The 22,591-nt window shown below is 38.4% G+C and overlaps 1 protein-coding gene across 1 annotated transcript in view; it reads left to right on the top strand.

Moving 5' to 3' along the window:
* Window positions 1-22,591, top strand: part of LOC118916508 (amine sulfotransferase-like) — a 59,574-nt gene that overhangs the window by 7,556 nt on the left and 29,427 nt on the right. The window contains exon 2 of the mRNA XM_036893566.2: window positions 16,185-16,337. Coding sequence (XP_036749461.2) covers window positions 16,196-16,337 — 142 coding nt within the window. The 5' untranslated portion in view covers window positions 16,185-16,195. The remainder of the gene's footprint in view (window positions 1-16,184; window positions 16,338-22,591) is intronic.

The following is a 22,591-nucleotide window of genomic DNA, read 5'->3' as shown; positions in this document are numbered from 1 at the left end:
CAACGGTCCAGTTTCATTCTCCTACATGTAGCTGTCCAGTTTTGCCAGCACCATCTGTTGAAGAGACTGTCATTTTGCCATTGTATGTCCATGGCTCCTTTATCAAATATTAATTGTCCATTAATGTCTCGGTTAATGTCTGGATTCTCTAGTCTGTTCCATTGGTCTGTGGCTCTGCTCTTGTGCCAGTACCAAATTGTCTTGATTACTATGGCTTTATAGTAGAGCTTGAAGTTGGGGAGTGAGATCCCCCCTACTTTATTCTTTCTCAGGATTGCTTTGGCTATTCGCGGTCTTTGGTGTTTCCATGTGAATTTTTGAATTATTTGTTTCAGTTCATTGAAGAATGTTGCTGGTAGTTTCATAGGGATTGCATCAAATCTGTATATTGCTTTGGGCAGGATGGCCATTTTGATGATATTAATTCTTCCTAGCCATGAGCATGGGATGAGTTTCCATATGTTAGTGTCCCCTTTAATTTCTCTTAAGAGTGACTTGTAGTTTTCAGGGAATAGGTCTTTCACTTCTTTGCTTAGGTTTATTCCTAGGTATTTTTTTTTTTGATGCAATTGGGAATGGAGTTGTTTTCCTGATTTCTCTTTCTTTTGGTTCATTGTAAGTGTATAGGAAAGCCACAGATTTGTCTGTGTTGATTTTGTATCCTGCAACTTTGCTATATTCCGATATCAGTTCTAGTAGTTTTGGGGTGGAGTCTTTAGGGTTTTTTATGTACAGTATCATGTCATCTGCAAATAGTGACAGTTTAACTTCTTCTTTAACAATCTGGATTCCTTGTATTTTTTTGTTTTGTCTGATTGCCATGGCTAGGACCTCCAGTACTATGTTAAATAACAGTGGGGAGAGAGGGCATCCCTGTCTTGTTCCCAATGTCAGAGGAAAAGCTTTCAGCTTCTCACTGTTCAATATAATGTTTTCTGTGGGTTTATCATATATGGCCTTTATTATGTTGAGGTACTTGCCCTCTATTTCCATTTTGCTGAGAGTTTTTATCATGAATGGATGTTCAAATTTGTCAAATGCTTTTTCAGCATCTATTGAGATGATCATGTGCTTTTTGTCTTTCTTTTTGTTGATGTGGTGGATGATGTTGATGGACTTTCTAATGTTGTACCATCCTTGCATCCCTGTGATGAATCCACTTGGTCATGGTGTATGATCGTTTGATGTATTTTTGAATTTGGTTTGCTAATATTTTGTTGAGTATTTTTGCATCTGTGTTCATCAGGGATATTGGTCTGTGGTTTCTTTTTGGTGGGGTCTTTGCCTGGTTTTGGTAGTAGTGTGATGTTAGCTTCATAGAATGAGTTTGGAGTATCCCCTCCTCTTCTATTTTTTGGAAAACTTTAAGGAGAATGGGTATTATGTCTTCCCTGTATGTCTCATAAAATTCCGAGGTAAATCCATCTGGCCTGGGGGTTTTGTTCTTTGGTAGTTTTTTGATTACCGCTTCAACTTCATTGCTGGTAATTGGTCTGTTTATATTTTCTGTTTCTTTCACGGTCAGTCTTAGAAGGTTGTATTTTTCTAGGAAGTTGTCCATTTGTCCTAGGTTTCCCAGCTTGTTAGCATATAGGTTTTCATAGTATTCTCTAATAATTCTTTGTATTTCTGTGGTGTCCGTCGTGATTTTTCCTTTCTCGTTTCTGATACTGTTGATTTGTGTTGACTCTCTTTTCCTCTTAATAAGTCTGGCTAGAGGCTCATCTATTTTGTTTATTTTCTCAAAGAACCAGCTCTTGGTTTCATTGATATTGGCTATTGTTTTATTCTTCTCAATTTTATTTATTTCTTCTCTGATCTTTATTATGTCCCTCCTTCTGCCTAGCTTTGACCTCATTTGTTCTTCTTTTTCCAATTTCGATAATTGTGACATTAGACCATTCAGTTGGGATTGTTCTTCCTTTTTTAAATATGCTTGGATTGCTATATACTTTCCTCTTAAGACTGCTTTGCTGTGTCCCACAGAAGTTGGGGCTTAGTGTTGTTGTTGTCATTTGTTTCCATATATTGCTGGATCTCCATTTTGATTTGGTCATTGATCCATTGATTATTTAGGAGGGTGTTGTTAAGCCTCCATATGTTTGTGAGCCTTTTTGCTTCTCTTTGTACAGTTTATTTCTAGTTTTATGCCTTTGTGGTCTGAAAAGTTGTTTGGTAGGATTTCAATCTTTTGGAATTTACTAAGGCTCTTTTTGTGGCCTAGTATGTTATCTATTCTGGAGAATGTTCCATGTGCACTTGAGAAGAATGTGTATCCTGTTTCTTTTGGATGTAGAGTTCTGTAGATGTCTATTAGGTCCATCTGTTCTAATGTGTTGTTCAGTGCCTCCATGTCCTTGCTTATTTTCTGTCTGGTGGATCTGTCCTTTGGAGTGAGTGGTGTGTTGAAGTCTCCTAGAATGAATGTGTTGCATTCTATTTCCTACTTTAGTTCCGTTAGTATTTGTTTCAGTTATGTTGGTGCTCCTGTATTAGGTGCTTATATTTTTATTATGGTTATATCCTCTTGTTGGACTGAGCCCTTTATCATTATGTAATGTCCTTCTTTGTCTTTTGTTGCTTTCTTTATTTTGAAGTCTGTTTTGTCTGATACCAGAATTGCAATACCTGCTTTCTTCTCTCTGCTGTTTGCATGAAATATCTTTTTTCATTCCTTGACTTTAAGTCTGTGCATGTCTTTGGGTTTGAGGTGAGTCTCTTGTAAGCAGCATATGGATGGCTCTTGCTTTTTAATCCATTCCTTTACTCTGTGTCTTTTGATAGGTGCATTCAATCCATCTACATTTATGGTAACTATTGAAAGGTATGTACTTATTGGCATTGCAGGCTTTAAGTTTGTGGTTACCAAAGGTTCAGGATAGCTTCTTTACTATCTTACTGTCTAACTTAACTCGCTTGTTGAGCTATTATAAACGTGGTCTGATGATACTTTATTTCTTATCCTTCTTATTCCTCCTCCTCCCTTCTTCATATGTTCGGTGTTTTGTTCTGTGCTCTTTTAAGGAGTGCTCCCATCCAGAGCAGTCCCTGTAGGATGCCCTGTAGAGGTGGTTTGTCGGAGGCAAATTGCCTCAACTTTTGCTTGTCTGGGAATTGTTTAATCCCTCCTTCATATTTAAATGATATTCGTGCTGGATACAGTAGTCTTTTTTCGAGGCCCTTCTGTTTCATTGCATTAAGTATATCATGCCATTCTCTTCTGGCCTGTAGGGTTTCTGTTGAGAATTCTGATGATAGCCTGATGGGTTTTCCTTTGTAGGTAACCATTTTTTTCTCTCTGGCTGCCTTTAATACTTTGTCCTTGTCTTTGATCTTTGCCATTTTAATTATTATGTGTCTTGGTGTTGCCCTCCTTGGATCCCTTGTCATGGGAGTTCTGTGTACCTCTGTGGTCTGAGAGGCCATTTCTTCCCCTAGTTTGGGGAAGTTTCTGGCAATTATTTCTTCAAAGACACTTTCTATCCCTTTTTCTCTCTCTTCTTCTTCTGGTACCCCTATAATGCAGATATTGTTCTGTTTTGATTGGTCACACAGCTCTCTTAAAATTCTTTCATTCCTGGAGATCCTTTTCTCTCTCTCTGCATCAGCTTCTCTGCGTTCCTGTTCTCTGTTTTCTAGTCCATTAATGGTCTCTTGCATCTCGTCCATTCTGTTTTGAAGTCCTTCCAGAGCTTGTTTTATTTCTGAATTCTCCTTCCTTAGTTCTTGCATATTTCTCTGCAAGTCCATCAGCATGGTTATGACTTTTGTTTTGAATTCTTTTTCAGGAAGACTGGTTAAATCTATCTCCCCAGGTTCCTTCTCAGGGGAAGATGTAGCAGATGCCAAAGCTGTCTGGGTTAGTCTTGTCTGGATCATATTTTTTTGCCTTTTTGTGTTGACAGGTACTATTGACTGTCAGCTGGGAGGGCCAAACTTTTCACTTGCTTCTGGCCTTTCTTTACTGGGACAACTGCGTCCCCTAGTGGCTTTTGGTGGGAAATTGCATGTAGGCTGGGTCTTTGTGTCTTGCCGGGCCGATATGGAGGCGTGGTTTGCCTTAGGCTGTTTCTCTGCTTTCGCAGTGCCTGGAGGGGTAATGGACGTGGGGGAGGGCTGTTTGGCTGTTTATCTCTGTGAGGGGTCTCAGAGCTGTTGCCCAGAGGGTTAGTGTGCCCGGTTTTCCCTGTAATTTCCAGCCACTGGGCTGTGACCTGTGTTGTTTCCATCTAACTGTTAAGTCCCTGTCCCTTTAAGACTTTCAAAAATCACTCGCTTTTCTTTGTTACAGGGGCATCAGCTTCGGAACCCGTTCAGAGGTCTTGCTGCCCTATTTCCCTAGTTTCCAGCCCTCCACGCATGCACTGTGTCTGCGCTCTGGTGCGGGTGGCTGGGGCTGGGTGTTTAGCAGTCCTGGGCTCCCTCTCCCTCCTGCTGGGAGCTGGGGGGAGGTGTGATCGGGTCCTACCAGGCTGGGGGTTGTATCTTACCCCTTTCACCAGGCGATGGGCTCTCACACATGTGGATGTAGTCTGGCTGTTTTCCTGTGTCTTCTGGTCTCTCTTTTAGGATTAGTTGTATTTGTTGTATTTTTAAAAATATATATGTTTTTGGGAGGAGATTCCCACTGTTCTACTCATGCCACCATGTTGGCTCCACCTCTGCCTTTCAACTTCAGTTTAATTACTGAATATTATCCTAGATCCCATGAATCTGAAAAATATTTGGGTGAGTTCCTCATATTTCTTAGTGTTAGAAATTTATGAGTATTTATCAAGCACTTATTTTTCTTTAGATACTTAAATAGAGCTTTTAAGTTATGAATTTGTAATGTCACCCAGAAGTGGAGAAAATATTATACATTTAGTAAGGAAAGGCATGATTCACCATTACAGTATTATTATACTAATTTCTACTGTAAGTAGAATATAAGACAGAGGAATTCATATTTCATGTAATGTAGATCAAAGAGTGAGATGCAAGGTGTAGCTGTTTTCTCTCTATTCTTCACCACCTCTGATTGCCCTAAAATTTTCTATATCTTTGTAAAATATTTTATCTACACAGGGAAAAGACCCATTCAAGAGGTGTCTTTTCTGTCTTAGTTTCTTTGTTTAGTCCCTATTAGTACAGGAACCCAGGAAAAGCCAAATGACTCCCATCATTACACTGTGCACCCATTGCTTCACAAGCTCCCAGAAGCCCCAACAATTTCTTCATCACATCTCGCTCCTAAGTGGACTCAAGTGTTGTGCCAAGAAGCAATATCTTTCACTGCCACAAATTTGTTTGATCTGTTTCTTTGTCCCATGTTTTAAAGTGTCTTGTCATTCTGTCTGCCATTTCCCCAAGTATTTGTCATTGCTATACCTCCCTCCTTTAGATATAAATGTTCTTGCTCCATGGCTACCTGTGCTAAAGGTAAATCCATTTATTTTCTTTCAGTACATGGTATTGTCAAAAGCAATTATTACATACTGACAGATATTTTAAACATTGCTTGAGTCATTTGAAGACTCTGCTTTATCATGATTCTAATTATAGGTGGACATCTATTATAAAATAGACCTCAACATTGGATACTGTGCAGTTTTACATATGTCACCCGCCCAGTGTTCCTTCTAATCCATGTACAATCAGGTAGAAACTCAATAGGGCATATGCATTCCTCCAAAGCCTGCTGTATACATTTCCCTCCACCAAGGAGAATATAAACCATTTGATCTATGCAATTCAAGTGACATCCAGAGAATGATCATCTTTCTCCCAGGAGCATCTTATATGACACTTTAACCCAGGTACCCAAAATATAAGGCACATTAATGCATTTTTAAAAATTAAGGTACAATTGTAATATAATTTATGAAGGTTTCACACGAGCAAATTGTGGTTTCAAAATTTACTCACATAATCAAGTCCCCTCTCCTCATTGCAGGCCATGTATGTCAGCATAGTAAGATGCTGTAGAGTCAGTACTTGCCATCTTGGTGGTGTCCGGCCTTCCCTGTAACCTAACTATATTGTGATTGCCATTTATAATGCCCCTTAATCTCCATCTCCCTCTCTTCCCACACACTCAATCAAACTCCTACATTTTGGTAAAAACTAGTCCCTTTTTGGAGTCTGTGAATCTGCTGCTAATTTATTTTGTTTCTTCCGTTTTACGTTTTTGTTATACTCCACAAACAAGTGAAATCATTTAGTACTTGTCTTTCTTTGCCTGAATTATTTTACTGAACATAATACCCTCTAGCTCCATGCAAGGTATTGCAAATGGTAAGATCTGTTTTCTTCTTGTGGCTGAATAATATGGTATTGGGTATATGTACTACAAATTCTTTATCCATGTGTCTATGATGGACACTTAGATTGCTTCCATATCTTGACTATTATAAATGGTGCTGTGGTAAACATTGGGGTGCTATAATGTTTTGAATCAGGAATCTTGTTTTCTTCAGGTAAATTCCTAGAAATGGAATCCCTGGGTCAAATGTTCTCTCTATTTTTATTTTTTAAATAAACTCCATATCAGTTTCCACAATGGTAGAACTAATTTACATTCCCACCAACAGTGCAGGAGGGTCTCCCTTTCTCTGCATCCTCCACAGCATTTGTTGTTTCTTGTCTTTTGGTTGTTGAACATCCTACCCGGTTTGAGGTGATATATCATTGTGGTTTTAATTTGCATTTCTCTGATAATTAGCAATATGGACAATGTTTTCATGTATCTGTTGGCTACCCATATTTCTTCTTTGGAGAAGTGTCTGTTCAGATCCTCTGCCCATTTTTTAATTGAATTATTTGTTTCTTGGGTATTGAGTCATGTGAGGTCTTTATATATTTTGGATGTTAACCCCTTATTGGATAAGTCATTTATGAATACATTCTCCCTTACTGTAGGATTCCTTTTTGTTCTGCTCATGGTGTCCTTTGTTGTACAGAAGCTTTTTAGTTTGATGTAGTCCAATTTGTTCATTTTTGCTTTTGTTTCTCTCTGAGGAGATGTGTTCAGGAAAAAGTTGCTCATGACTATATTCAAGAAATTTTTGCTGTTTTCTTGTAAGAGTTTTGTGGTTTCATGACTTACATTAAGTTTTTGATCCACTTCAAGTTTACTTTTGTGTAAGGAGTTAGGCAATAATCCAATTACATGTTCTTACATGTAGCTGTCCAGTTGTGCCAAAACCATTTGTTGAAGAGGCTGTCAGTTTCCCCATTGTGTATCCCTGGCTCCTTTATTGTATATTAATTGGCCATGTATGTGTGGGTTTATATCTGGTTTTTCTATTCTGTTCCATTGATCTTTTGGTCCGTTCTTGTGCCATTTCCAAATTGTATTGATTACTGTGGCTTTGCAGTAAAGTATGAAGCTGGGGAACATAATGCCCCCAGCATTGTTCTCCTTCTCAGGGTTGCTTTTGCTATTCAGTGTTTTTGTGGTACAATATGAATTTTAGAAAAATTTCTTGTAGTCCGATGAAGAATGATTGTTGGAATTTTGGCAGAGATTGCATTTAATGTGTAGACTGCTTTAAGCAAGGTGGCCATTTTGACAGTATTCTTCCTATCCATGACGTCAGGATGTATTTCTATTTATTGGTGTCTTCTTTAATTTATCTCATGAGTTTCTTGAGGTTTTCATAGTATAGGTCTTCACCTCCTTGGTTAGACTTATTCCTATGTATTTTATTCATTTTGATGCAATCATAAATGGAGTAGCTTTCCTGATTTCTCTTTCTGCCAGTTCATCATTAGTAGTTAGTACTTATTTCTGGGTATTGAGTTTGTATCCTCCAAATTTGCTGAATTCAGTTATCAGTTCTTGTAGACTTGGGAAGATTCTTTAGAGTTTTTTATGTACAATATCATATGATCTTCAAACAGTAGCAGTTTTACTTCATGCTTACAAATCCAGATGCGTTTTATTTCTTGTGCTGCTGATTGCCATGCCTAGGACCTCAAGTGCTATGTTGAATAGAAGTGGTAAGAGGTAGCATTCTTGTCTTATTGTTGAACTGAGGGGAAAAGTTCTCAGATTTTCACTGTTAGGTATGATGTTGGTCGTGGGTTTGTCATATACGGCCTTTATTGTATTGAGGTACATACCCTGTATACCAATTTTGTGGAGAGTTATTATCATGAATGGATGTTGAATTTTGTCAAATGCTTGGTCAGCATCTATTTAGATGATCATGTGACTTTTATCCTTTTTGTTGATTTGGTGTATGATGTTGATTGGTTTTTAAATATCATACCAATCTTGCATTCCTGGAATAAATTCCACTTGATCATTATCTCTGATCTTTTTGATGTATTTTTGAATTTGGTTTGCTAGTATTTTATTGAGTGTTTTTGAATCTGTGTTCATCAAGGATATTGGTCTGTAGTTTTCTTTTTTTGAGGTGTCTTTGTCTGTATTTGGTAGTAGAGTGATGCTGACCTCACAGAATGAGTTTGGAAATATTCCATCTTCTACTTTTTGGAAAACTTTAAGGAAGATGGGTATTAGGTCACCTCTCCATCACTGGTAAAATTCAGTGAAGCTACCTGGTCCAGTGGTTTTTTTCCTTAGGTAGTGTTTAGATTGCTCGTTCAATTCCAATGCTGGTAAGTGGGGTGTACAGAATTTCTGTTTCTTCCCCAGTCAGTCATGGATGGTTGTATTTTTCTAGAAAGTTATCCATTTCTTCCAAGTTGTACAATTTGTTGGCATATAATTTTTCATAATATTCTCTTGTAATTCGTTGCATTTCTGTGGTGTCAACAATGATTTTCCCTTTCTCATCTCTGATTCTGTTTATGTGTGCACACTTTCTTGTTTTCTTGGGAAAGGTTTATCTATTTTATTTATTTTTTTGAAGACCCAGCTCCTGGTTTCATTGATTCTTTCTTTCTATTGTTTTATCTGTATCAATTTTATTGTTTCTTCTCTGATCTTTGTTATGACCTACCTTCTATTCACTTTGGATCTCATGTTTTCTTCTTTTTCTACTTTCATTAATTGTGAGTTTGGACTGTTTATTTGGGATTGTTCTTTTTTCCTGAGGTTAAACTGTATTGCTCCATCCTTTCCCATCAGAAATGCCTTTGTTACATCCCACAGGTTTTGTGCTGTTGAGTGCTTTTCATTTGTCTCCATATGTTTCTTGATCTCTGTTTCTATTTGGTCATCAACCGGTTCATTATTAAGGAAAATGTTATTAAGCCTGCATGTGTTTGTGGGCTTTCTTTTTCTCTGCATAAATTATTTCTAGTTTCTTACTTTTATGGTCTCCAAAGCTGGTTGGCATTTTTCATCTTTTTGAATTTACTGAGACTCTCTTTGTGGCCTAGTATGTGATCTATTTTGGAAAACATTCCATGTATACTTGTGAGGAATGTGTATCGAGCTGTATTTGGGTGGAGGGTTGTGTAGATGTCTTTTAGTTCCGTCTGTTATAATACATTGTTCATTTCCTCTGTCTCCTTAATTATTTTCTTCTGGTTTATCTACCTTTTGGAGTTACTGGTGTTTTGAAGTCTCCTCAAATGAAAAATTGCATTCTCTTTCCTCTTTAATTCTGTTAGTATTCATTTTATATATTTAGGTACTTCTTTTTTGGGTGTATAGGTATTTACAATGGTTATATCCTTTTGCTGGATTACCCTATCATTACATAATGTCATTCTTTGTCTCATGTTACTTTCTTCTTTTGAAATCTATTTTGTCTGATACAAGCAATGCTACTCCTGCTTTTTCCTCCCCATTATTTGCATGAAATATCATTTTCCATCACTTCACTTTTACTCTGTGTATGTTTTCGGGTTTTAAGTGATTCTCCCATAGAGAGCATATTTATGTGTTTTGCTTTTTTATCTATTCTGTAACTATGTCTTTTGATTTGTGCATTCAGTCCATTTACATTTAGGGTGATTATCAGTAGATATGTACTATTGCCATTGCAGGCTTTAGATTCGTGGTTACCAAAAGTTCAAGGGCAGCTTCCTTGCTGTCTAACATTCTGTCTTTAGTCACTTATTAGGCTATTTCATACACAATCTAAAGTTTTTTGTTCCCCTTCTTCTTCCTCCACTCTTTATACAATAGATGGCATACTTTGTACTCTTTGTCTATCCCTTGACTAACTTTGTGAGTAATTGATTTTAATGTGAATTTGCTGAGTAATTTAAGAGTCTACTTCCTTTACAGTGGTTTAATTATCTCTGGGACAACTATTTAGCCTCAGGAGTACTTCCATCTTTAGAAATCCTTTTAAAATACATAGTAGAAATGGTTTGTGGGAAGTAGATACCCTCATCTTGGCTTCATATTCTGGAAGATGTTTATTCATTGCTTCATCTTTACATGATAATGTTGTCATGTAGAGGATTCTTGGTTGGAGGCTCTTCTTGCTTCATTACATTAAATATATCATGCCTCTCCCTTCTGGCCTGTAAGGTTTGTGCTGAGAAGTCTAGTGATAACCTGATGGGCTTTATTTAAAAGTGATCTTTTTTCTCTCTCGGCTTTTAATTCCTAATCTTTGTCCTTGATTTTTACAATTTTACTTAATATATGTCTTTGTTTTGTCTCCCTAGGGAGCCTTGTATTGGGAGATGTCTGCACTTCCATGACCTGAGAGACTATTTCCTTTCCCAGATCGGGGAGTTTTCAGTGAATAATTCCTCAGAGAGCCTTTCTAACCATTTTTCTCTCTCTTTTACTTCTGGTACCCCTATCATGTGAATATTGTTTCATGTGGAAAGGTCACACAGTTCTCTGATTTTACTTTCATTCCCAGCTCTCATTCTTTCTCTCTGTGCTCAGCTTCCCTGTTTTCCTGTTCACTAATTTCTATTTCACTTATTGTCTCCTCTACCTCATCTAATCCACATTTAAATACCTCCATTGTATGTTTAATTTCAGATACGGTATCTTTCAAAGTTACTATCCCTTTCTTCAAGTCCTTCCTGAGAACTTGAAAATTTTTATGGTGAGTCTTTTTATGACTTTTATTTTGAAATTTATCAAGAACATTGGTGATTTCCATTTCACCTTGTCCTCTTATGTTGTCTTTCCCTGTATTTTTGTTTTGAATTTATTTTTTGGCATTTCATTTCTTTAGTCATTACTATGGAATAATGATTTTGTGTAGGAGGCACCCTCTAGTGCCCAGTAGCTCTTTGCTCTGCAGGTGACAAGCACATGGAGCAATGAATGAGGTAGCAGGCAAGTGGAACCAGCAAAAGCTGGGAGAACAGGGCTCTTTCCTGCATTCCCGGCTGTAGTGCCCGTCTCCCTGCCAAGTGCCGTGTGGAAGCACACAGGGGAAGTTCTGTGTTACACCACTGTAACATGATGTCCAAAAGGTCCCACTCTAGCTGGCCTGGCACAATGGTGGGGGAGCAAGTGTCTAGTACAGGTGACTGCCAGGAGGAGTGTGAGTCAGGCTGTGTACCACAGTGATGGGCTTCAGGGCTGCTTTGTCAGCCTGGGGGATGGAGCATCTTATGCTCCTGAGAGTACCCATCCTGCTGGGCTGAGTGGGCCAGGATGATTCTCAACCTGTCCTTTGTCCTGAGCAGCCAACTCTCTGTGCCTCTTAAATACCCCTCTCCTTATTGGGTAGTATTTAAATTTTCCAGTGTTTCTTTTTTCACAGTGGAGCCAGGTGTGCATACCTGTTCTCCACATGTGGTTGTAATTGAAGTTCTCTGAGTATTTCACCTTTCTTTACTTTCCAACTCTACTAACCTCCAGAGCACCAGGTAATGTGGGTTTGTGCCCCCAGAGCACATCTTCACGTCTAGGTGATTAGCTGTCCTGGGCTTCTATTCCATTCCCACTACATTTCTCTTCCTCCCACCTTGGGCTGGGGTTGAGGGAGGACTTGGGTCCTTCCAAATTGCTGCTTTGCTATTTTACCATTTCCTCTGATGTCTTCTGTTTTCCCCAGATGTAAACAGTCTGTTAAGCAGGCTTTGTGTATTTCTTTGAAGATCAGTTGTATTTGCTGTATTTTCATTTTATATGTGGTTTTGGGATTAGGGTTTCTGCCTCACTTCTCATGCCACCATCTTTTAACCATTTATCACTTTTGAAATGATAACAAGGTACATACATTCACTCTACACATTCCTGTACCTTTACATATGTATCACTGTAGCTCTGGGCAAGAAGGGTATCCCAATTCTGGGCATATTCACTCTGGATGAAGTGAGACTGAAAAACGATAACAGAACATTGGGTGTAAAAAGGGGATTTTACCAAGCTTTATAATCACAGTGGTAGATTGAATGTTAGAAACATGTCTGCATCTGGCTGTCTGTCTCTGCTCCAGGATCTGCCTGCTATAAGCTCTTCCCTCACCTCTATCCTTGCTTTGCTATGCTCTGGTCTTAGCACCTGTTGTACTTCCTTTCATAGCAACATGGGTAATAATGGCTTATCTCCAATGGATATACAAGCATGCATCTGTGCAGTAGGCTAAGTATTACATCAGTACATGTTCATGCTGGGAGAGCAGCATGGGATCAGGTTAGAATCCTGGGCAGAGAACTTCCATCTTTCCTACACTCTACTCCTCTGAGGATCTCATAAAACAATTTATGTGCCCTCCATCTTCTACGATGGTCCTGCCCTAGCTTCAATTGTTGCTGCATCTCCAATAAGATGTTATTTGAATTTCCAACCAATGTGTCACCCCTGCTTATATTGAATCATCACACATCTGGGTCCTCGTGACCTCCACATGGGCTTTAAACACTTCTCAGCAGACTGGTCTACCTTTTCATGCCTGCATCGCATTAACTGTCCCCAAATCTGCCACAGTATGGGTAACCTCATTTATGAGTTGTGCTATGTGAGGGGCAATAATGGTTACTATGGGCCCAAAGAGAAAAAGCAGAACCATTTGCACCACCATATCACTCACCCCATGGTAAAGAGCCCTTCACCTGGGCCATGATTTTCTGGCTTATATAGGGCATTTTTCATAACCAACTCCAATTAAGGCCCTTTGGACCTGAGCATAAGTCTGTCATTTCATGGAGGAAGATCGTATGTCACCCTGATTGGGCCATATTGTACAAAGTATGGCCATGAGTCAATCAAGGGTGTTGTTGCTTGGGATCTGGTATGCATTTTGTTATTGTTTCCTCAAGGCAGCAAGAGATGTCAAGGAAATGAGCACTCCCATTTCTAACCTGGAAAGAATAATCCCACCCATGTCTACATCTCAGAGGTGCAGGAACCAGGCTGATATGGACTCCAAGGGTTTTTTCCTAATAGTCCAAATCCACCAGCTCTCCCTGCATCTAGGGGTAGAGCATGGAGGGCTCCATGACTTGGCAAGGGACCTTCACCACTATTTGAGGAACCTGTCATTGTTGTGCCATTATTTTCTTTACTACAATGGGCATTATTTCTATAGAGGAGGGGTTGGTACCTCTGGCACCATCTCTACTTCCTCATTCACCTTCAGTGTATCACCCACCACTTCCAGAGCTGACACAAACCTCTTGCCACCCCACAGTGCACCTCCATCTCAGTCACAACTATATCCTTTACCTTCTCCACAGTGCTTTGCAGCAATGCTATCTCAGTTATAAACAAATCTTTTACCTCCTCCACCACATCATGAGTTCTCATGCTGCCTCTTTGCTTGCTTCTTGCAGGAGTGTATCCTTCTCCTGTAAGACTTTTCTTATACTGTGTGATATAGCCAAATTCAGTTCCTGCCAACACTTGGGCATCCTGTTTATTTAAGGATTGCCCAATATCATAGGGGGCCTCCAACACTCCCCTAGGCATTGCCTCTACCTCCCCTCAGACCTGGGGAGGGGCTCACTCCTTAGGAGGAGAGCCACCTTAGGCCATATGCCCACCTGGGCATAGCTGCTGTCTCCCCATTCATAGGGGCAGTGTGCTGAAGTATCACTTCTATGCGATCTGGATTTTACATTTTGTAATCTAAAACAAATCTTAAGGACTGTGCCAAAATGTAGTTGGTAGCCGGAGAGGGTGGCCCACCCTTGGCAAGTTCACTGTGGCTTCAGTGAGTCTGAAAAATGACAATAGAATTTGGGAGTATTAGGGGGATTATACCAATTTTTATTCTCATGGAGGTAGATTTAAGGGTAGAATCATATCTGCATTGGTCTGTCTGACTCCACTCCAGGCTCAGTCTTCTCTCCAGACTCTGCCCTTGCTTCCAGCCTCTGCTCTGCTCTCAGCACCAAGCAGTTTTTTTATAGTCATGTGGCAATAATTGCTTATCACCGATGGGTATGTAAGCATGTCCCTTTGCGTTAAGCTAAATATAACATCATTGCACCAACACAGAGGGTGAGTATTTATAATCACATGAGTGTTCTGGCCATGGGACTTACATTTTCTTTACTCTCACATAACTTTTAATCTGGCTACTAGAAGTTAGTGTGTAATTTCTGTATTCTTAGAAATAGTTCTCTTTACCCCTTCATCTAAACTGAGGAACTATGCATATTTATTTTTAAATGCATTTTAAACATGTCCTCCCTACTGTTACTAACAATGGAAAACTGATTACATGTTTACTGATCAGATTTATATGTGGAAGTCACATAATTTCTGTTAGGGATTTTAGAAATTTGGTGCACAACACATCAATTGCTTACATTCCTTTTAAAAGCATCATGATGATTCATGCTCCTTATGTGATATTTCTTTTTCTAATTGACTGTAATCATTCTGTGCCTGCTGATGCTCCAAATGTCCCTTGAATCGTCACAGTCCTCATTTTGAAGTTTGACACGTTACTGCTCTCCCCATAGGCCTTACATTTTAATTAATAATAGGAGAAGATGTTACAGGTTCATCTTTATAATTTTCATCCCGAGACACAGAATCAGCTACTCCTCAAGGAGCACTGCTTCTTAATAATGGAAGTCAGTATTTGAAACCAAATAAGGGCCCCAAGGTACTAATTAGGCTGTCTGTCTTGAACCCTGGAGAACAGCCCCAAGGAGACTTCTTGGAGAAGTCTATTGATGTAATAAATCTCTGTTTTTCCTCCTCCACTGTCCCATTCATGAGCTCCACTCCTGGCTTTGAATTTGTGTTATTCGTCCAGCCAATTTATACCTTTCTTAAATTTCAGTTTTGAACAGAGGCTAAAAAATATCGATTTACTAGTTACAGAGTGGCTGCAAAATATTTTACAAATTCCTTTTTCTTTTTTCTTAGAGGGATGCATTGTCCAAAATTCCTGGAATTGCTGTCAAAATATAAAGTTCTGCTTCTCTTCTTTGTCAGCTATTCTGGGATACATTTGGGAAAAATTTTTAAAAAGGGAAACTGGAAAATCTTCTGGAGGAATCCCAAAATCAACTAACCTCAGAATTCTTAGTATGTAAGAGAGTTTTTTAATAAGAATATTAACAGGTGATAACAAAGGCAAATGTAGACATGTACGATGACTCACAAAGCGTGGTGCAGATTGTATATGAGACCAGTGTTTGAACATTTTCTTTTACACTTTTATTTTGTGTCATATTTAAATTGTGATTAGGGACAATTTATATGCTCATTTGTAATTTCTCATGTTTCCTTGTGAACTCTCATGCCAGTTACCTCATAATACCCAATTGCTCTAAACAAGTTGAAGGTTAAATAATGGTACCAAATTTAAATATATGGTTACAAAATATATCATAAGCAAAAGAATCCTAACCAAAAGTTGAGAATGACATCATCCTAAAACCTGGTCAACCCTAAGGCATTTTGATTCTGCCAAAGGGATAAATGGCCCAGCTCATGGTCTGTCAGGCTAGAGAAACAAACAATTGCTTCTGATGTCTGTTTAAGTCATATTTGTGTATTCATTTTACTGTGTTAGGATACATCAGAATTCTGATTTAACATTACTTTTGCAACTATCACAGTAATAACTTTTAAGTGTTTCCCCTATAGCTTCATGGAGGGATGACACACATGTAAAATCATGACCCAGCCCATGACCACCAGGCTCCTGAACATTCATGCAAAGTCCACACATATAGAATTTAATACAGTACCTTTCAGAGCCAGCAGGTTATCAGAGTCTATGGATAAAGCAAGAAATCTATTTATATTTTTAATTATGGATGAGAAGTGAGCATATGGAAGAGAAGAAGATCTCAAATTGTACTAGATTTCTCTCAAATAATATGTCTGTCTTTTGCAGGCAATTGAATTATGGAGGACACAGAAAAATTTTTATTCACATTTAAAGGATTTAGTTTTGCATGTTATGGAATTGATGTTGGCTTTTTAGAAAATCTGGATGATTTTGAAATCCGAGATGATGATGTCTTCATAATCACATACCCAAAATCTGGTAAGTTCTCCATTCTGATAGCTAATCTAATAATTGAATGGCTTTTCATTAATATGCGAGCTTAGTTTCTCAGTAGTATTAGGTGTGATCATATGCTATAAATCTGTTGGGTATTAAAAGATAATACACTTTAATGTCTCTTGAAATCAGGTGTTTACAATATAGCTTAAATTATTTCTGACTTTTGTTGGTGAAAGGAACACAATGAGGAAGAAATTGCATTGAAGAAAATGACAAAAATGTAATGATGGAATGTCTAGGAAGAGAGGCAGGAATATTTATCCTCAGGCAGGGAGATGGGACAGAAGATGTAAGCTATATTTAATAACCTCTGAGGAAGGAAATTTAACTTATATTAATTATAAAAATGTAGAATATATCCCACAAGAACTCAACAGTTCAATATTTGCAGGACACCCAAAAGCAATCGTAAGAGGGAAGTTCAAAGCCATACAGGTCTACCTTTAGAAACAAGAACAATCCAGAATAAGAAACCTAAACTCACAATTAAGGAAACTAGAAAATAAAAGAAATGAAATCCTAAGTTAGTAGAAGAGGGGACATAATAAAAATCAGAGCAGAAATAAATTATATAGGAAAGAGTAAAACAGCAGGAAGAGTATATGAAACCGAGAGCTTTTTGTGAAAATAGACAAAATAGATAAATCCCTAGCAATAATTATTTTAAAAAAGAGATAATACACACTTAAAGTCATTAATGAACAGGGAATAGTCACAACAGATATCACAGAAATCCAAAGAATTATCAGAGAATACTATGAAACATTATATGTTAAAAAGTTGGACATCCTAGTAGAAATGAACAATTTTATAGAAAGTACAACCTTCCAAACTGATACAGAAAAAAACATAATCTGAACAAATTACCAACAATGAAATGTAATTGATTATCAACACTCCCAATAAACAAAAGTACAGCATCAGATGGCTTCACAGTTGAATTCTACCAAACATTTAAACAAGAGCTATTACCCATCTTTCTTAAGGTATTCCAAAAAGTAGAAGAGGAAGGAATACTCCCAAGCTCATTGTATGAGGCCATCATCACTGTATATGACAACCATATGAAGACACTAAAAGAAAAGAGGAAAAATTTAGACTAACATGCCTGATGAACATGATGTGGATATCGTCAACAAAATATTAACAAGCAAATTAAAAAATGCACCAAATGGGTCATCCATCAGGATAAAGCTTTGTTTATTCCAGGGATGCATGGATGGTATAATATTCATAAATCAATCAATGTCACGTAACACTTTAACAAAAGAAGGCTAAAAACCACATGATCATCTCAACAGATGCTGAAAAAGCATTTGACATAACTCAATATCCATTCAGGATAAAATCTCTCAACAAAGTGGGAATAGAGGTATCATCTCAACATAATAAAAGCCATATATGACGAATACTCAGCTAACATCATACGATATGGCATAAAGCTGAAAGCTTTTCCTCTAAGTTTGGGAAAATGACAAGGATGTCCACTCTCCTCACACTTATTCAACATAGTACTGGAGATTCTAGTCATGGCATTCAGAAAATACAGAGATAAATATATCCAAATTGGTAAGTAAGAAGTTAGATTTTCCCAATTTGCAGATGACTGGATATTATACATAGAATATCTATTCAAAAAAACTATTATAACTAATTACTGGATTCAGCAGTATTGCAGTATACAAAATTAAAATACAGAAATCTGTTGTATTTCTATATGCTAACAATGATCTAGCAGAAAGAGAAATCAGGAAAACAACTCCATTTACAACTGCATGAAAAAGAATGAAATAATTAGGAATAAACATAACCATTTCGGTGAAAGACATACACTCTGATAACTAGAAGGCACTCATGAGAGAAATTGGAAAGAAACAAATAAATGGATATCTATCCTGTGCTCATGGTTAGGAAGATTTAGTAGTGTCAAAATGGCCCTCCTGCCCAAAGCAATTTACATATTCATTGCAATCCCTATTAAAATACTAACAGTATTTTTCAAGGAACTGAAACAAATAGTTCTCAAATACATATGCTATCACAAAAGACCTTGAAAAGCCAACACAATCCAGAGAAAGAGAACAAATCTGAGGAGATTACACTCCCTGACTTCAAGCTATAATAAAAAGCTGCAGTAGAAAGAATAGTATGTTATGGCACAAGAAGAGACCCATCAATGGCACACAAAAGAGAGCGCATATACATATTCCCACTAATATATGGCCACTTAGTATATGATAAAGGAGCCATGATCTCTGGGAGCCAAGATGGCAGCATGAGTAGAGCAGCAGAAATCTCCTACCAAAATCACATATATCTATGAAAATATAACAAAGACAACTCTTCCTAGAATGGAGAACAGAGGACACAGGACAACATCCAGACCACATCCAGGCCACATCCACACCTGCGAGAACCCAGCGCCTCGTGAAAGGGGAAAGGCACAAGCTGCAGCCCGGCGGGACCCGAGCGCCCCTCCCCCAAGCTCCCAGCGGGAGGAGAGAAGTCTGAGCGGGGAGGGAGAGTGAGCCCAGAATTTCTAAACACCCAGCCCGAGCCATCCGGACCAGAGCACAAACACAGTGCATGCGTGGGGTCCTGGATACTAGGGAAACCGGACAGCAATACCTGTGAGCGGGTCCCTGAGGCCAGTGGCCGGGGACAAAGAAAAGTGAGTGGATTTTTTTTTAAATTATTTATTTATTTTTTGCGAGTGCTTTTTGGAAGTCTTAAACGGACAGGGACCCCAAAACTGGACGGAAACATCCCGGGACACTTAGTACAGCAGCAGGGAATCTGGGGAACTCTGTGCACTTTAACCCCCTGGGCAGCAGGGAGCACGGAGGCCCCTCACAGAGATAAATAGCCTCCCGGCCGTTACCCCACAACGAGGCTCCACCATATCGGAGCAGCAGCCCGAGGCAGGCCACGCCCACAGCAACAGAGGAGATAAAACTCCATAGCAGCCAGGCAGGAATCAGAAACCCTGTCTGCGCGCAGCTGCGCAGCACAAGCCACTAGAGGTCGCTGTTCTCCCAGGAGAGGAGGGCCACAAACCAACAAGAAGGGAAGTTCTTCCAGCCGTCACTCGTGCCAGCTCTGCAAACTATCTCTATCACCATGAAAAGGCAAAATTACAGGCAGACAAAGATCACAGAGACAACACCAGAGAAGGAGACAGACCTAACCAGTCCTACTGGAAAAGAATTCAAAATAAAAATCATAAACATGTTTACGGAGATATAGAGAAATACACAAGAGCTAAGGGATGAAGTCTGGAGGGAGATTACAGATGACCGTGAAGAGATTACAGAAATGAAACAATCTCTGGAAGGATTTACGAGCAGAATAGATAAGATGCAAGAGGCCATTGATGGAACAGAAACCAGAGAACAGGAATGCATAGAAGCTGACATAGAGAGAGATAAAAGGATCTCCAGGAATGAAACAATATTAGGAGAACTGGGTGACCAATCCAAAAGGAGCAATATCTGTATTATAGGGGTACCAGACGAAGAAGAGAGAGAAAAAGGGATAGAAAGTGTCTTTGAAAAAATAATTGCTGAAAACTTCCACAAAATGGGGGGGGAGGAATAATCGAACAGACCATGGAAATACACAGAATTCCCAACAGAAAGGACCCAAGGAGGACAACACCAAGACACATAATAATTAAAATGGCAAAGATCAAGGACAAGGAAAGAGTTTTAAAGGCAGCTAGAGAGAAAAAGGTCACCTATAAAGGAAAACCCATCAGGCTATCATCAGACTTCTCGATAGAAACCTTACAGGCCAGAAGAGAATGGCATGATATATTTAATGAAATGAAACAGAAGGGCCTTGAACAAAGGATACAGTATCCAGCACGATTATCATTTAAATATGATAGAGGGATTAAAAAATTACCAGACAAGCAGAAGTTGAGGGAATTTGCATCCCAAAAACCACCTCTACAGAGTATTTTAGAGGGACTGTTCTAGACAGGAGCACATCTAACACTAAGCAGATGTGACCAGAGAAAATAAAATCACAGCAAAGAAAGCAGACCAACCAAATACTAGCTAAAGGCAAAAAAATAAAATTAACTACCCACTAAAAGCAGTTAAAGGAAACACGAAAGAGCACAGAATAAGAGAGCCAACATGTAAAGAATAGAGGAGGAGGAATAAGAAGGGAGAGAAGTAAAGAATCTCCAGACAGTGCATATAACAGCTCAATAAGCGAGCTAAGATAGGCAGTAAGATACTAAAGAGGTTAACCTTGAACCTTTGGTAACCACGAATTTAAAGCCTGCAATGGCAATAAGTACATATCTTTCAATAGTCACCCTAAATTTAATTGGACGGAATGCACCAATCAAAAGACACAGAGTAATAGAATGGCTAAAAAAAGCAAGACCCATCTATATGCTGCTTATAAGAAACTCACCTCAAACCCAAAGTCAAGCACAGACTAAGTCAAGGGATGGAAAAACATATTTCAGGCAAACAACAGAGAGAAGAAAGCAGGGGTTGCAGTACTAATATCAGACAAAATAGACTTCAAAACAAAGGAAGTAACAAGAGATAAAGAAGGACATTACATAATGATAAAGGACTCAGTCCAACAAGAGGATATAACCATTCTAAATATATATGCACCCAACATAGGAGCACCAGCATATGTGAAACAAATACTAACAGAACTAAAGAGGGAAATAGACTGAAATGCATTCATTTTAGGAGACTTCAACACGCCACTCACCCCCAAAGGATAGATCCACCGGGCAGAAAATAAGGAAGGACACGGAGGCACTGAACAACACAGTAGAACAGATGGACCTAACAGACATGCATAGAGCTCTACATCCAAAAGCAACAGGATATAAATTATTCTCAAGTGCACATGGAACATTCTCCAGAATAGACCACATATTAGCCCACAAAAAGAGCCTCAGTAAATTCCAAAATATTGAAATTCTACCAACCAACTTTTCAGACCACAAAGGTATAAAACTAGAAATAAATTCTACAAAGAAAACAAAAAGACTCACAAACACATGGTGGCTTAACAACATGCTCCTAAATAATCAATGGATCAATGAACAAATTAAAATAGAGATCAAGGAGTATATGGAAACAAATGACAACAACAACACAAAGCCCCAACTTCTTTGGGACGCAGTGAAAGCAGTCTTAAGAGGAAAGTATATAGCGGTCCAGGCACACTTGAAGAAGGAAGAACAATCCCAAATGAATAGTCTAACATCACAATTATCGAAACTGGAAAAAGAAGAACAAATGAGGCCTAACGTCAGCAGAAGGAGGAACATAATAAAGATTAGAGAAGAAATAAACAAAATTGAGTAGAATAAAACAATAGAAAAAATCAATGAAACCAAGACCTGGTTCTTTGAGAAAATAAACAAAATAGATAAGCCTCTAGCCAATCTTATTAGGAGAAAAAGTGAATCAACACACATCAACAGAATCAGAAATGAGAATGGAAAAATCACGGCAGACTCCACAGTAATACAAAGAATTCTTAAAGTCTACTGTGAAAACCTATATGCCAACAAGCTGGAAAACCTAAAAGAAATGGACAATTTCCTAGAAATATACAACCTTTCAAGACTCACCAAGGAAGAAACACAAAGGTTAAAAAAACCAATTACGAGCAAAGAAATTGAAACGTTAATCAAAAAACTACCAAAGAACAAAACCCCCGCGCCGGATGGATTTACCTCCGAATTTTGTCAGACACACAGAGAAGGCATAATACCCATTCTCCTTAAAGTTTCCCAAAAAATAGAAGAGGTGGGAATACTCCCAAACTCATTCTATGAAGCCAACATCACCCTAATATCAAACCAGGCAAAGACCCCACCAAAAAAGAAAATTACAGACCAATATCCCTGATGAATGTAGATGCAAAAATACTCAATAAAATATTAGCAAAACGAATTCAAAAATATATCAAAAGGATCATACACCATGACCAAGTGGGATTCATCCCAGGGATGCAAGGATGGTACAACATTCAAAAGTCCATCAACATCATCCACCACATGAACAAAAAGAAAGACAAAAACCACATGATCATCTCCATAGATGCTGAAAAAGCATTCGACAAAATTCAACATCCATTCATGATAAAAACTCTCAGATAAATGGGTATAGAGGGAAAGTACCTCAACATAATAAAGGGCATATATGATAAACCCACAGCCAACATTATACTGAACAGCGAGAAGC

This window comes from Manis pentadactyla, chromosome 12 (genome assembly GCF_030020395.1).
Source record: "Manis pentadactyla isolate mManPen7 chromosome 12, mManPen7.hap1, whole genome shotgun sequence".
In the NCBI taxonomy this organism is placed as follows: Eukaryota; Metazoa; Chordata; class Mammalia; order Pholidota; family Manidae; genus Manis; species Manis pentadactyla.
Note: the sequence above shows the minus strand (reverse complement) of the source record. Positions and strands in the feature narration are given on the sequence as shown.